Source organism: Bufo gargarizans, chromosome 3 (genome assembly GCF_014858855.1).
Source record: "Bufo gargarizans isolate SCDJY-AF-19 chromosome 3, ASM1485885v1, whole genome shotgun sequence".
Lineage (NCBI taxonomy): Eukaryota > Metazoa > Chordata > Amphibia > Anura > Bufonidae > Bufo > Bufo gargarizans.
Window position 1 is genome coordinate 458,560,918 of NC_058082.1, and position 15,111 is coordinate 458,576,028.

Consider the following 15,111-nt stretch of genomic DNA (forward strand, 5'->3'; position numbering starts at 1 on the left):
ACAGCAAAACGCTGCAGGCAGCATTTTGGTGTCTGCCACCAATGTGGAATGGTGACTGAACCGAGGCAAACTGATGCATTCTGAGTGGATCCTTTTCCATTCAGGATGCAGTGCCAAACTGCCCTGTTTTGGACCGCTTGTGAGATCCCTGAATGGCTCTCAAACAGAAAGCAAAGACGCCAGTGTGAAAGTAGCCTTAGACTCCATGTGCTCCATCTAGACAATTCTAATATACATAACCTTGTTAAAGGCTACCCAGATGACTGGAGATGCCACCACGGAACCAAAAACTATACCTTTTATTCTATACCAAAACATCTATTCCAGAATAAATATGTTCCTCATAAGTATACCGGACCCAAAACCCATCAATTGGGAATCTCATGGTCAGACCATGCACCAACATCAATAGAAATTAAATACTACCATCTAGGTCCATCTACACCTCTTTTGCATCAAAAAGACTAAATCACCCAGAATACAGACCTAAATCCTCCCTAAAATAAATTTACCATTGAAATCAGATTGCAATCCCCTTAAAAGGGAAACCTGTCACCTAGAAAATGCATATTAAACCGCCAGCAGAACCTTATTGCAGCCTGTAACATGAATATGAAGGTCTGTATTTTCTGTACAATGTGGCAAAGGTCTAAAAAGATGTATTCAACTGACCACGCTATGTAAATGATAGTCTTGAAGTCCCCAAAGCATTTGATAAGATTTCCTTCACTACTGGACGCATAAAATGTAGTCTTGCGTGTGCGCCATGTCCTTCCTTTGGGGAGGTAAAGGGGTGGGGGCACACTTAACTTCAGGCAAGAAAGCTGCTGCCCCCTTGACTTCACGGCTATTGTTTACATAGCGTAGGCAGTTCAATAAAAAAATAAAAAATAAATGTATTTTCAGACTTGCCACATTGCACAGAAAAGACAGGCTGCTTTATAATCCTGCTACAGGCAGCAAAAAAGGTACTGCTGGTGTTTTCTAGGTGATAGGTTCCCTTTAAATAGGCAATGCACATAAAGCAGTAATAAGCAGAATACTCAAACAGCAGCGCACAAAAAAATAATTACATGCATAACTATTAACAAATCTTGAATAAAAACAAACCAGATTCCAAAATATTCAAAACTCAGGCTAGAACTACAACAAACTCCTGCCAAATATAGAAAGTTACTAAAATATATTACATTTCTATGCCAATAAGCCTGGAAAAGGCAAGAGAAGCCAAAACCAAAACAAAGGATAGCTTACCTAATAAATCAAAAAGTAATAAGCCCACAGATAGGAGGAGTTTTGACTTCAACTCTTTACAACCTTAAATGACCCAAATATCACTCAACCAACTATCACCAATATAACAAACTTTCTGAAATCTATCAATCCACCAAAGATTAATGATAACCAACTCAAATTTATCAACACCATTTAATAAAACAGAAATGTTAAATTCTATACAACATTTAAAAACTAGGCAAACCACCAGGGCCAGACGGCCTTACTAATAGACATTATAAAGTATTTGCAGAAGAACTAACACCTAATCTGGCCACCAAAATAAAATCCTTCCCAAAAGAAATGCTGACAGCTACAATTATAACCCCACCTAAAGCAGGAAAAGACCCTACGCCACCTCATTTTCGCCCAGTTTCCTTTATAAAACACAGACATCAAAATATACCGTATGCAAAAACCAAATGGATTAATATTCTTCCCTTGATAATTAAACCAAGACTGTTTTATTAAGGGAAGACCAACTACACGTAGAATAAAACAATCTTGACAGGATACACTGGGGCTACCTAGAATCTGTACTACACAAATTTGGATAATAAGTGAAAATAAATCACATTTTGAACATAAGTATTCTTTATAAAAAAAACTATTGGAAATAACCACACCACTCCCATGTCAATGGAACAAAAAAAAACCTCTAGGAATATACATCACATCCAGTCAAAATCTATATAAAGAGAATTATAAACCCTTATTAACTTCAATACCTCAAGAATTACTCATGTAAAAATACAACTATCCTGGGCTGGCAGAATAGCCTAAGGGTACTTTCACACTTGCGGCAGAGGATTTCAGCAGGCAGTTCCACGAATTTTACAAAGTATTGTGAAATTTTAGCATAGTGTTGAGAACTATACTCAAAGATGAGGTTTTACTGAAGAACCTACACTTAACTTCATTATTGTATAGTTCATTGTACATTTATTACTTTTTAGTCTGGCCAGACTTGTCATATTTAAGATTTTATGGTTGGATTAATAAAGTTCCATTTACTCCAGATAGTGTGAGTGCCCAGCCTTTTGATATATTTAGCTTTATAGATTGGGTGAATCTGTAGGCCGAGAGCACCCATCCGGGGAACCTGATGTAGTAGTGCTGCCTTTTTGATTTTTCAATCCAGCAGGCAGTTCATCGCTGGAACTGCCTGCTGGATCCGTCAAAACGTATGCAAACTGATGGCATTTATTAGACTGATCAGGATCCTGATCTGTATGACAAATGCATTGAAAGGCCAGATCAGTCTCTCCGGTGTCATCTGGAAAAACAGATCCGACAATTTAATTTTTTCACAGTCTGAGCATGCGCAGACCGCAATGCCAGATCTGTTTTGCCAGAACACTTGGGGCCAGATATGGCAATTAATGCTTTTCAATAGGAAAAGTGCCCCAAGTGTTCTGGAATCTTGGACGGAGATAAAACTGCAGCATGCTGCGGTATTCTTAGTCCTAAAAAGGAAAGACTGAACTGAAAACATCCTGAACGGATTGCTCTCCATTCAGAATGCATTAGGATAAAACTGATCAGTTATTTTCTGGTATTGAGCCCCTAGGACGGAACTCAATGCTGGAAAAGAACAACACTAATGTAAAGTACCCCTAGTCAAAATGTTTATCCTATTTTATATACATTCTGCACAATTGCCAAACTCTGGGAAAGATCTAGAAATGTATTCCTCCGAAGATTGGAGATCTGCGTTCAACGGACTAAGGAAAGCCTCACGAAAACTACTTCTAAGATGGCATCCAACACTGGTAAAAATAAACCATATGAATCCAAACTACTCTGAGCTAGGCTGGAAAAATTGTGGAGCCCATCTTCATCTATGGTGGACATGTCAAACTTTGAAAAATTAAAGATGCTCCATATAAATATCCAACCATCTTCAGACTGCTTTATTTTTATTTTTGTTTACAAAATCAACCTGTTCCACAACATACCAAAATAGTGGGATCTTGTTAAGACTAGCCACAAGAAGCCTCATAGCACAAAAATGGATACGTCCAGAAATCCCTACCATCTCAGAAGTATGGACATCAGTCTCACGGGCATACAGTATGGAAATTAAAATCATACACACCATCTTTAGGAAAAGCAAATATTGGTCTATGGAACCCAAACTATCTAAGTACCATACTAAACTGATTTTCCCTTAATCACATAATTTCCAGACCAATGTTGATTTTACCCGTTATATCTATATTAATATATAACTAATCTTGATATTTAAGATATATACATGTGGGTGTGTGCACATAGTGTACACATGTACACTATTGTCTTAAATATATTGTGCGTATTCTATGTTGACATGTATACAAGTGTAAATATAGATATGTATATGAATGCGTGTATATGGGCATGTGTGCATGCATATGTATGGATGTATGAAAATGTGCAGATGTGGATGCACATATATTCAAACTGTTATTTAGTTATGTTACTTGATGCCTGTTCACAGGTTTATTCATATTTAAAATCAATGTTAACTATTCATTAACTCATATCGGCATGGCCAACCTACCCCCTATCCCTAATTGTAATATCACTTGAGTGATTGCTAACTTGTGTCATTGTTAATGTATGGCTATATATATATATAGGACACACGGGTGTGTATATGCACATATACACAGATGTCTTTGTATGGATATACATGGATTAATAACTGAAAGCCAGAGTTTAATAAAATATATATATACAAAAATTTACTGATTAAAAAAGTAGCTTTGTTCAAAACTTTGGAATACTGTATGGAGATTAGTCTCCATACAGCACTAGAATGTATGGGCTCCGATAAGCCTAGTAAGTTATTCACAAAGTCGCATGTGACTACAGTAGGATTATGAAGTTTTGAACAAAGCAACTTCTGATGAAGCATCCGAAGCATGCTTCGCTCTACACTAAAGAGCTTTAACACTGGAGGAATCAATAGTGAGGCTGTAGACTGAAAAGAGTCACAGGGTAGTTACCTCTATCTGTACGACCAGTCCCTCTATTGCCAAATCCATTCACACGACTATCTCGGTCATCATTAGTCCCGTTCACGTAGGCATTTCCTCCACGACCAGAGTCCCATCCTGAATCTTGCAGAGGAGGGTGACAAATAAAATTAGTTGTGCTGACCGGAAACAACCCATCGTTGGCAATTAGCGTGTTCAGCGTAAATGGTGCTGTGTGGAAAATCACCCAAACCAACCATTTAGAACTAGTGTCTAAAAGCAAGCTAAAGCAAGCTGACGGGCCCCCAGTGTAATGCATGTTACATGCACATTAGTGAATTATTTCATAGCTGCCAGATTCCCACATGTGAAAATATAAGTTCATAACACCAGTGGTACCAATCACTTAATGCCAAGGATGTAGAAAATGATCACAATTTAGGCAATCTAAACCCTAGAAAACAAGCCTGCATTGGAGTCTGTCTGCTGAAGAGTCCACATTGGCAGTTTGTAAATGGTTAATAGAAGCATGTTTTTCAGGTCAGGCCTAATGCACATGACTGTCCGCAGATCACCGATCCCCAAAATCGTGACACCTTCCACATTATTCTCACCCTATTGCTAGGAATGACTATTCTTCTCTGCAATACAAATAAGACATTCTATAGTTTGCGGATTGGAGACACTGATGCGGACAGGACACGGATATCATGGGAACGAATAGGTCTATCAGCAATCTGCAACAAATGCAGACTGAACACGAACACAAGAAATAGGGTTGTGCGCATGATGCCCAAATTGCCTTTTCTCCACAGAACTGCGCAGCGGTGACCAATTTGAAAACCCTGCTGATCTGTGGCAAAACTGCAGATTGGTGTGGTTTTTGGATGCTACGTATTGACTCGCACTGAGGGCTCATTCACTACAGCATTTCATGGTGTGGACACTGAGAACAGCCCCTAACAGAGCAGAAATGCAGGCTTCTCATCTGAAACTAACCATTCGTTAATTGAGCCACAGTCATGTGGAACTGTCAGTGTCTTAAGAGTGTGCAGAAGACATTGCTTTAAACAGCCATTTAATTTGGATTCCACTGCAATTCACAGGCAGTTCATTGGCTAGCTTAAGCAGGCCAAGCTATTGAGCAGCCAACACACCAAGAAAGGTAAGCAACCGTACCATTCCTTTGGGACCACCAATCACCGTAGCCCTTATACACATCTACAGCTGGATACTGACACCTTGGATAACCTACATGATAACACATCTTTCAGAAGAAATTCTCCAGCCTCTTTGTAAAATGTATATACAAGTGTACAGGAGGGGGGGAACCTGATTGTTTACCTTCTGAAATGCTAGTACTAGGTTCACACCTGTGGCAGGAGCCTCCATTGCAGATTCTGCCAGAACAATGTAGACAGCATACTGATGCATGCATCGCTATTTTGTCTGGCAGAATTGCAAAACCTATAACTATTATAGTCAACAGGATCTGTTGGGTGACATATGCCAGATCAAGTGCACAAGTGTGTTTTTCCCATTCTACTGCTACTATACCGGCGGCCCTCCAGCTGTTGTAAAACTACAATTCCCACCATGCCCTGCTGCAGGCTGTCTAGGCATGCTGGGAGTTGTAGTTTTGCAACAGCTTGAGAGCTGCAGGTTGGCCATCCCCACTGTACCAGAACAGAAAAGCCAACGGTGATGTGAACCAAGACTAATCCCTCAGCAGCATACATCACGATTGACACTGACATACCTTTACAAGGGGACCTCGGTGTACAATACCTAAAATACATCTGCTTTGAAAGTTTAGTCCTATCCAGCAACAGATACACTGCTACACAATTTAGAAAGGTTGGCCCATCTGGGACATTGAGACCTACATGAGACTGATGGCATATCCTAACAATATACCATTGCTCTCTAAAATGGAGCTCACAAGGTGAAGGGAGAGCAGCCATGTATTCAGTCACCCTCCATTCACCGCTTTGGGAGTCCCACAAGTAGCAGAGCACACTCATATGGCCATTGTCAGTACTCACAGCAATAAATGGAGAGCATGTGCGGTGTGGTGGCCACTTCAGGGGCCCTATTCTCAGGAGGAGCAGGTCCTAGAGGTGGGAGGCGTACCCATACGACATTGACTGCACATCCTAGTTATATGCCACCACTGTTTCAGATGGGCCAACCCCTTCAACACTAAAATCAGCTCACCCAATGAAGAGCACTTACCTTGTCTAGCAGCTTCTTTGTTTCTTAGGTGAGGTGGAATATAACGGCCTTCTATGGTTAAAAGGAAGAGGTCAAGTTAAAAATGTGAAGGCAAGTACTTTACATGGGTATGATCCACGAAAAAATAATAACTTACTAGTTGAACCACTTTCAGAGTCAGCTGAATTCAAGTCTAGCCCAGCAAACTGATAAGAAGAAAATGTGTTAGTTAAGCATGAGACGAAGAATAAGGCCTTACCAAGCAGTATACCGTGATGTATGAGAGTACGAGCAGAGCTGTGTGGAATCACTTCCCCTCCAGTGTATGATGCATGGCTGCATTCTGTAAACAAGACATCTACTGGCTGCTTGTGGTACTGCAGCTGGGGAACCCAGCAAGATCTCAGCAAAGACAAAATGGAGGCCAACAAGAGATGCTTTCCTGAGGTTGCTACCCTGTCAGATACCACAGGAATTCAAGGACAAGCTCCCTGCTGTGGGTAAAGTTTCCTTACAGGCTGTAGTGATCACAAGTACATCATAATGGAAATCCACTACTGTATTTGAGGTACTGTTCACACTCTAAAGTGCCAGAGGTTCTGCAGCTGCATTGGCCAAGATTTCACATGCCAATCACGATACCAGAGCACTCAACCAAAGCTCATGGGGATGGGGTACACAAGCTAATATAGCAAGTAATGGCTAACCGGATCTTGCAGGCAAAGCAGCATAGTAACCGCCTCCAGGAAGCCCTAGAGAGCGCCCATCTGGGCTGGCGACGTCACTGGATCCACAAGTCTCCACTTAGCATAGTGATGTGAAGCCTAGTACATCACCAGCACAAAACAAGCAGCCTTGCAACACCGGGTGACAAGGGGGAGCATCGGAGCAAGGAAACCCTCCACTAATATGCAGTCTAGCAATAACAAACAGCTTATATATCCAGGTTATACCCAGAAAACCCCCTTTCAAGGGGTTGTCTCAAACAATGGGGGCATATCACTAGGATATGCCACCATTGTCTTATAGGTGTGGGTCCCACATCTATATAGAAAACGGAGCAACAAAGGTGAAAGAGGGCACACTGCACATGCGGAACTGCCCTCCATTCATTTTCTTTGGGGCCGGTGAAAAATAGCCGAGCGCTGGCCATTTCCACCAAACCCATAAAAATGAGTGGGAGCGGTGGCCGTTATGCACGGTACGCTCCCATTTACTTTATGGGGAGCCGGCTTGGTGGTGGCTGGACAGGAGTCCTCCAGCCACCATCTTGTAGGGCTCCGTTCACGATACAGGTGCGGGTCCCAGCACCTATAAGACAATGGGGGCATATCCTAGCAATATGCCCCCATTGTCTGATGAGACAACCCCTTTAAGGGTTTTACTGGCATGTGGCCCTTTTTATGTGACTGACAACTTCTTTAACGACTGGGATCCTTTCAAACGTAAACAAAATGCTAACGGCCAACAAAGCCAATCCAACCTTCCCAACTGGCAACTGCAATTGGGAGTCTAGTCACCGTCCCGCACCCCCTGAACACTGGAAGGAATTTATCAGATTGGAGTTGTATGCTGGTCCATTATATCCCCTGTGCTGCTGGAGGATGAACTTAGGGGCTCAGTTATTAAACAGAAAAGCACTTAAATTAGGCATATTTTTGGCCCGGGAGGCAGATCAAAGGCCCTATGCCCACCAAGTCTAAGGAAGTGGGCAACATTTTGATTGGACGGCACTCCTCGTTCTTTAGTACGGTGCTCAATGGTAGTGAAGGTCAATATAATATAGACAAACCATGGCACTCGTTAAAGGTTGAATCAATTATGCCTTTTAAAGAGGACCTTTCACCGATTATGACACTGAACTAAGAATACAGACATTAAGAGCGGCGCCCGGGGATCTCACTGCACTTATCCCTGGGCGCCACTCCGTTCTCCTGCTATGCCCTCAGGTATTCCCGCTCACTAAGTTATAGTAAGCGAAAATTTCAGTCACCAAGTTACAGCAGAACAAGGGCAGACTCCGCCTACTATAACTTAGTGACTGAAATCTCTGCCTACTATAACTTAGTGAGCAGAGATACCGGAGAGCATAGCAGGAGAACGGAGCAGCGCCCGGGGATAATAGTAAGTGCAGTGAGATCCCCGGGCGCCGCTCTACATGTATGTATAGTTAGTTCAGTGTCATAATCGGCGAAAGGTCCTCTTTAAATCATAAATCCACACAGGAAAAATCATAAACGGCCCAACGTTTCAGTCCCATCACAGGACCTTGCTCACAGCCTGGCTGGGGTGGACTTTGAGTCGTAATTACTTGGCCCTTGGGGATGTCGGACACCACTTCCACACTTTGGCTGAGGGGCTCGGTGGAGCTGGTGTTGTGCTTTATCCTCCTCCAGCAAAGGCCGTGAGCAGGGTCCTGTGATGGGACCAAAACTTTGGCCAGTTTATATAATTTATTCCTGGATGGATTTATGATTAAAAAGCATAATGGATTCAACCTTTACCAACAAGCGCCATGGTTAATCTATTAAGGAAGTAGGCAGGCCCATCTCATTTACCATATTCTATGCCTGTTTTAGGCATAGAAAATGGTCTAAATGAAGGAAGCTGTCTTACATTTAAACTGGTGCTGGATGCGAAAAGATACAGAAGCCAGTGCATCCTCAATTCCAGCAGAACCCCCGCCAGATATAAGACCAGCATCTAGAACACTAGTCTTAATAAATGTGCCTCGTCATAAATTAGGCACATCCTCTGGCACGCCACGTTTTTACAGCGGACGACATGTGGAGGAATGACCCCCACTTGGATTTAGCCAGTGTGAGCACTTGAAGTAGAAAGAAAAAAAAAAAGCACTTGGGGCAGAAGGCAGACCCTGGGCTTCCCCTCAATTCACTGAACAGCACAGTCTCTACCAGTCTGATGGGATGGCTTAGGGCAGGAGATCAACCGGAGGAACCTGATGTGACTGCCAGATCCGACATCTACTGATGTCACTCATACTATAAAAGTTAGATTTCCACTGCCGACCCATTTCTCGCATCCCTTGAAATAAAGTGTAACTGGACATGGCACTAGAAGAGCTAAGTGAGGATACACAGCAGCAGGAGAGTACGTCAGCCCTCCGCCAGGGATAGGCCTCACCACGTGTCCAGGGGCTCACCGGAGACCCAGGCCGTTCACCAGGCCTTCCCGTGGACACGGCAGAGCTGAAGCGGCTGAGGAAGCCGGCTGCGTGTCTTCCCCCTCCCCCTTTCCTCTCACAAAGGCCGCCATTGTGAGGATGCGACAGGCAGACCCAAGTCTCCACATCACAGCCCGACACCCCAGTCACACGAGCTATAAAACCGGATCATCATCAGGGAGGGACCCGAAACACGATCCCGGCAGCCGGGCGTGCGTCACCACCCTCCTAGGCCGCCAATTACACAACCGGCCCTGATGACGCACCCGAAACGCACCGCTCACACTGATTTAATAAGCGGCACGTCAGCTCCAAGGCGGCCGAGAGTCAGAAGAGTGAACGCTCCCCTCCCCCTCCCAGGGGTATCCCACCAGAGAGGGCGAGTTATGTAACTGCGCACACAGGCGCTTAGCCCCTAGACTAGGCCGCCATTGTCTACTTCGCCGGCGCACACCTACCGGCCCACACACACACACTTACCTGCTGGTCTAGACCGTGAACATTTTCGACGGCCACATGACTCATAACTAAACGATAAGAAGTCCGCGATCCCTCGAGCAGGAAACAGGTCGGGGTCAGAAGATAGACGAGGTAAAGGGAGGGACGGTAACGTCGGCTGCCTCACAATCCTCGAACTTACTACGTTTATAACTAACAAAAAGCTCAAACCTATAAAAAAAAATATATATAAATATATCTATCTCGTGAATATGCCGCTAGTACGTCAATCTGATAACTTGCGACGCGAACAGTACGGAGGCTGCTCCCAACTGAACGCCCGGGCGAGCCGGGCCGACTTCTTAAATACGGACGACGCTTCGAATGACGTCAATACGTCAGTGGCCGGCGTTCTGAGGTGGGCGGAGCCGGGTTGGCGCGCGCCCTTGAGGTGGATCTCGTTTTTGGTAGTAGCGCGAGTCTCTTGTCTCCGGGCAGCCTACAGTGACATGCGCCTATCACAGGCAAGGACGTGAAGAATCGCGAGATTTCCATTTAGCGGTGTTGCGTGGTGCACTAGTGAGGCTCCTGTATGGCACTACTGAGGAGCCGAGTGCGACATCTTGTTAGGGGGGAATGTAATGGTGTAGAGTGCTGGAGTAACTCTACACCATTACATGGCTGGAGGGCCAGGCCTGTTACAAGTTATACACTACCCACAGGATAGGACTGTCCAAGAGAGACTCTTAGGGTTCATTGCCTGAAAGTCCATTTTCCTGCATTATTTATACTCTTATAGTTTTCCTAGCCCACAAATTAGCTGAATAGAGAAATTTCCAAATAGCATCAAATAATAGAGAAGGTGGGGTCTAATATACAGCTAGGAAGCAAGCACTTTCTGGATCCATATTGTAAATGTAATAATGCAAAATCCCTCATAAAAAAGAGAGACTGTCCCTGCAAAAACACTGGATCAGAGCGATGACTAGCATGGGGCCCCCCAGAAATGAATGGAGTTGCGGCTTGGACATGCACGCTGGGGAACCCAGCAAGATCTCAGCAAAGACAAAATGGAGGCCAACAAGAGATGCTTTCCCGAGGTTGCTACCCTGTCAGATACCACAGGAATTCACGGACAAGCTCCCTGCTGTGGGTAAAGTTTCCTTACAGGCTGTAGTGATCACAAGTACATCATAATGGAAATCCACTACTGTATTTGAGGTACTGTTCACACTCTAAAGTGCCAGAGGTTCTGCAGCTGCATTGGCCAAGATTTCACATGCCAATCACGATACCAGAGCACTCAACCAAAGCTCATGGGGACGGGGTACACGAGCTAATATAGCAAGTAATGGCTAACCGGATTTTGGAAAATCTTGCAGGCAAAGATCACCAGACATGAAGGAAAGTAAAAAAAAAATCTAAGTCAAGTTTGCCATGCAAATGATAGGAAAAAAGCGGACGCGGATGACAATCTTGTGTGCCTCCGTGTTTTTTCACGGACCCATTGACTCGAATGGGTCCGCGAACTGTTGTCCGTGAAAAAAATAGGACAGGTCATATTTTTTTCACGGACTGGAAACGCGGATCACGGACGCGGATGACAAACGGTGCATTAGCCGAGTTTTCCACTGACCCATTTAAAATCACGGAACAACGAACACGGGACACAACAACGGTCGTGTGCATGAGGCCTAAGGGTACTTTCACACTAGCGTTATTCTTTTCCGGCATTGAGTTCCGTCCTAGGGGCTCAATACCGGAAAAGAACTGATCAGTTTTATCCTAATGCATTCTGAATGGAGAGCAATCCGTTCAGGATGTCTTCATTTCAGTCTTTTTGACTTTTCAGGACGGAGATAATACCGCAGCATGTTACGGTTTTATCTCTGGCCAAAAAAACTGAACACTTGCCTGAATGCTGGATCCAGCATGCGCAGACCTTTAAAAATATGAAAAAGATAAATACCGCATCCGTTTTGCCTGGTGACACCAGAAAAAAACGGATCTGGTATTGCAATACATTTTTCTGACTGATCTGCCTGCCGGAATCAAACAACGCAAGTGGGAAAGTACCCTAATAGTTATCCCTGAACCTGTGGATAGGGGATAACGTGTTATGCCTCTGATGTAGACTTTGGCTTCCTGGTTTTAGGCCAGGACACAACAGAGGCCTCTGCAATACAACGGCTGCCCAATGTGGGCCGCTCTCTAAGGGCTCTTTCACACTTGCGTTCTTTTCTTCCGGCATAGAGTTCCGTCGTCGGGGCTCAATGCCGGAAGAATCCTGATCAGTTTTATCCTAATGCATTCTGAATGGAGAGAAATCCGTTCAGGATGTCTTCAGTTCAGGATCGGAACGTTTTTTGGTCGGAGAAAATACCGCAGCATGCTGCGCTTTTAGCTCCGGCTAAAAATCCTGAACACTTGCCGCAAGGCCGGATCCGGAATTAATGCCCACTGAAAGGCATTAATCCGGATCCGGCCTTAAGCTAAACGTCGTTTCGGCGCTTTGCCGGATCCGACGTTTAGCTTTTTCTGAATGGTCACCATGGCTGCCGGGACGTTAAAGTCCTGGCAGCCATGGTAAAGTGTAGTGGGGAGCGGGGGAGCAGTATACTTACCGTCCGTGCGGCTCCCGGGGCGCTTCAGAGTGACGTCAGGGCGCCCCACGCGTCATCCATGCGCATGGGGCGCTCTGACGTCATTCTGGAGTGCCCCGGGAGCCGCCTGGACTGTAAGTATACTGCTCCCCACTTCACTTTACCATGGCTGCCAGGACTTTAATAGCATCCTGGCTGCTGTAGTAACACTGAACGCATTTTGAAGACGGATCCGTCTTCAAATGCTTTCAGTTCACTTGCGTTTTTCCGGATCCGGCGTGTAATTCCGGCAAATGGAGTACACGACGGATCCAGACAACGCAAGTGTGAAAGAGCCCTAATTAGGGTAAAGGGGCTTGGTCCACATTTGCTGATATGCAGTAGGTGATGCCAGTCTAAGAAGGCCATTAGTGTTAGATCATTGAAGCTCCTCTGCCCATTACTAGAATGACATGGTGGTGTTAGAAGGAGCTGTGCCGTTTATGCTCCACACGGCTTTTTATAGGTCACACAGTTGGCACTCAGGGGTGTAAGTAGAGTCCTTTGGACCTCAGGGCAAATTTTAGGCCTGGATGAAAAAACCTTCCCCCACAGAATAGTGCCCCAGAGAGTCATTGCTCCCCTTTTGTGATCTACACAGGCACTGTGCTCTTACTGCTCAAACACATTAATGGTGTCCTCAGTACCCATTTTGTGTCCCACAATATAATGTCCCCCTACAGTGTAATGCCTAGAGACTGCATATGTCTAGTTAGAGGCTGTGTCAGAGAGGTAACAGTAGGATGACTGCAGTCTAGACGTGAGAAAGTCGGTTTATTCATCAAAGAGAGCTCTTCACCTGCGAGGGGCTGTCCCTGCTGCCACATAAGTGTCAGTGCCGGACATCACGTGCCTTCACCGCCGCTACACGGACAGAAGCTCTACTGCGGCTACCGGAGCAGTGACTGATCATACACCGTCACCCAAACTCTTTTTGATGAACATATCACTGAACTACATTGGGAAGTTGCTGTGCATGTGCACAGGAGTCCTCAGTATGTAAGCATGGTGCAGTTTAAAATGTGTCTTACAGTCAGAGGTCTGAATATATTTTTACAGAAGTAGTAAAAACACTCCTGTGACCATTTTTGAGGACTATTTTTAGCCAAGGAAGAGTACAAAAGTGCAAATGAATAATACTAAGGCCTACATAATGATGAGGGCTTGTTCACACCTGCTCTGGAGGCTCTGTCGGGGGTTCCTTAAAAAAGACCAGACAAAAAAGTTCTGCATGGTAAAAAGACAGGATCCTGAACAGACTCCATTATAATCTATAGAGTCTGTTCAGATCAGTTACGTGCCCGATCTGTAACTTCCGTTATTTTCGTTGTTCTGCTCATCTAACAGAGCAGAACAATGGAAATAAATAGCGGTGGCGTGAACGTGTCCTAAGAGCTGGGTATTTATGCAGGGGAACCATTACTAGTAATATAAATAACATATCTCCCTTGACCCCTTTCCAACACACAGTCCCATGTAAATGACATCTCTCCTAACCCTTCAGCCTCTCCAACATATAGTCCTGTGTGAATAAAATCAGTCCCTCCAATGTACATCCCATGTAAATAACACCACTCTCCTACCACCAGCCCATCCAACATACTGTCCCATGTAAATAACCTCTCTCCCTCCAGACTGGAGGTTGTGAGCCCCTGGAGGGGTCTGGAGTGAATACCCAGCAGGCAGTATTGCCACGTGATAAACTACAGTCTCATACACAGTATACTGGATTGTAGCACAACATAGTGCAGTGATGGCTAATCTCCAGCTGTGGTGAAACTACGACTCCCAGCATGCTCCATTCATTTCTATGGAGTTCTGAGAACAGCCAAGCAAGTGTGCATCTTGGGAGCTGTAGTTTTACCACAGCTGGAGTGCCGGAGGTTAGCCATCACAGATATAGTGTATCTGACTTCTGCACTTTATCACGTAGCAATAATTGCCCTAGCCACCAGGGGCGGACTGGAAACTTAAAATGGGAAAAAAATCTAAAAGTGGCCCCATGTTATAGGCAGGTCCAAGGTGACAGAAGGTGGGGCAACACAAATAGGCAGAGTCAGCAATACCGTGGTGTATCATACCGTCCCATCTGAACCATATACCACAGTGCAGAACAATATACTACCCCAAAATCCCTCTCTGGTGGCCATCAATAGATACCATTTTATGTCCTCCTTCTCCTCCAGTGGTTTGTGATTAAGATATGGAGCAGGGGGCTTAGAGGTGACATGTGGGCCACAACAGTTAAATTCAGAAGGGCATGTTTGGTGCCTGCTCGATGCATACGTACCTGATTTTCACAGTGTTAATTACCGCTGAGAGCTCATTATATACCCAGCTAGTGGCAAAAAGTAGGGCTTGGTTGGACCCCTACTCATTAGTAGTTATGGCCTTGCGG

At 44.7% G+C, this 15,111-nt stretch overlaps 1 protein-coding gene across 2 annotated transcripts in view; it reads right to left on the reverse strand.

Moving 5' to 3' along the window:
* DDX3X (DEAD-box helicase 3 X-linked) overlaps positions 1-10,425 on the reverse strand; it is a 39,022-nt gene extending 28,597 nt beyond the window's left edge. The window contains exons 1-5 of one of the 2 annotated variants that reach the window (XM_044283610.1): positions 10,114-10,425; positions 6,607-6,655; positions 6,471-6,521; positions 5,415-5,486; positions 4,266-4,379 (exon numbers count right to left, since the gene is read on the reverse strand). In XM_044283610.1, the coding sequence (XP_044139545.1) occupies positions 4,266-4,379; positions 5,415-5,486; positions 6,471-6,521; positions 6,607-6,655; positions 10,114-10,158 (331 nt within the window). In that variant the 5' untranslated portion in view covers positions 10,159-10,425. The remainder of the gene's footprint in view (positions 1-4,265; positions 4,380-5,414; positions 5,487-6,470; positions 6,522-6,606; positions 6,656-10,113) is intronic. The other variant, XM_044283611.1, reaches the window with a different exon arrangement.
* Positions 10,426-15,111: the final 4,686 nt, after the last annotated feature.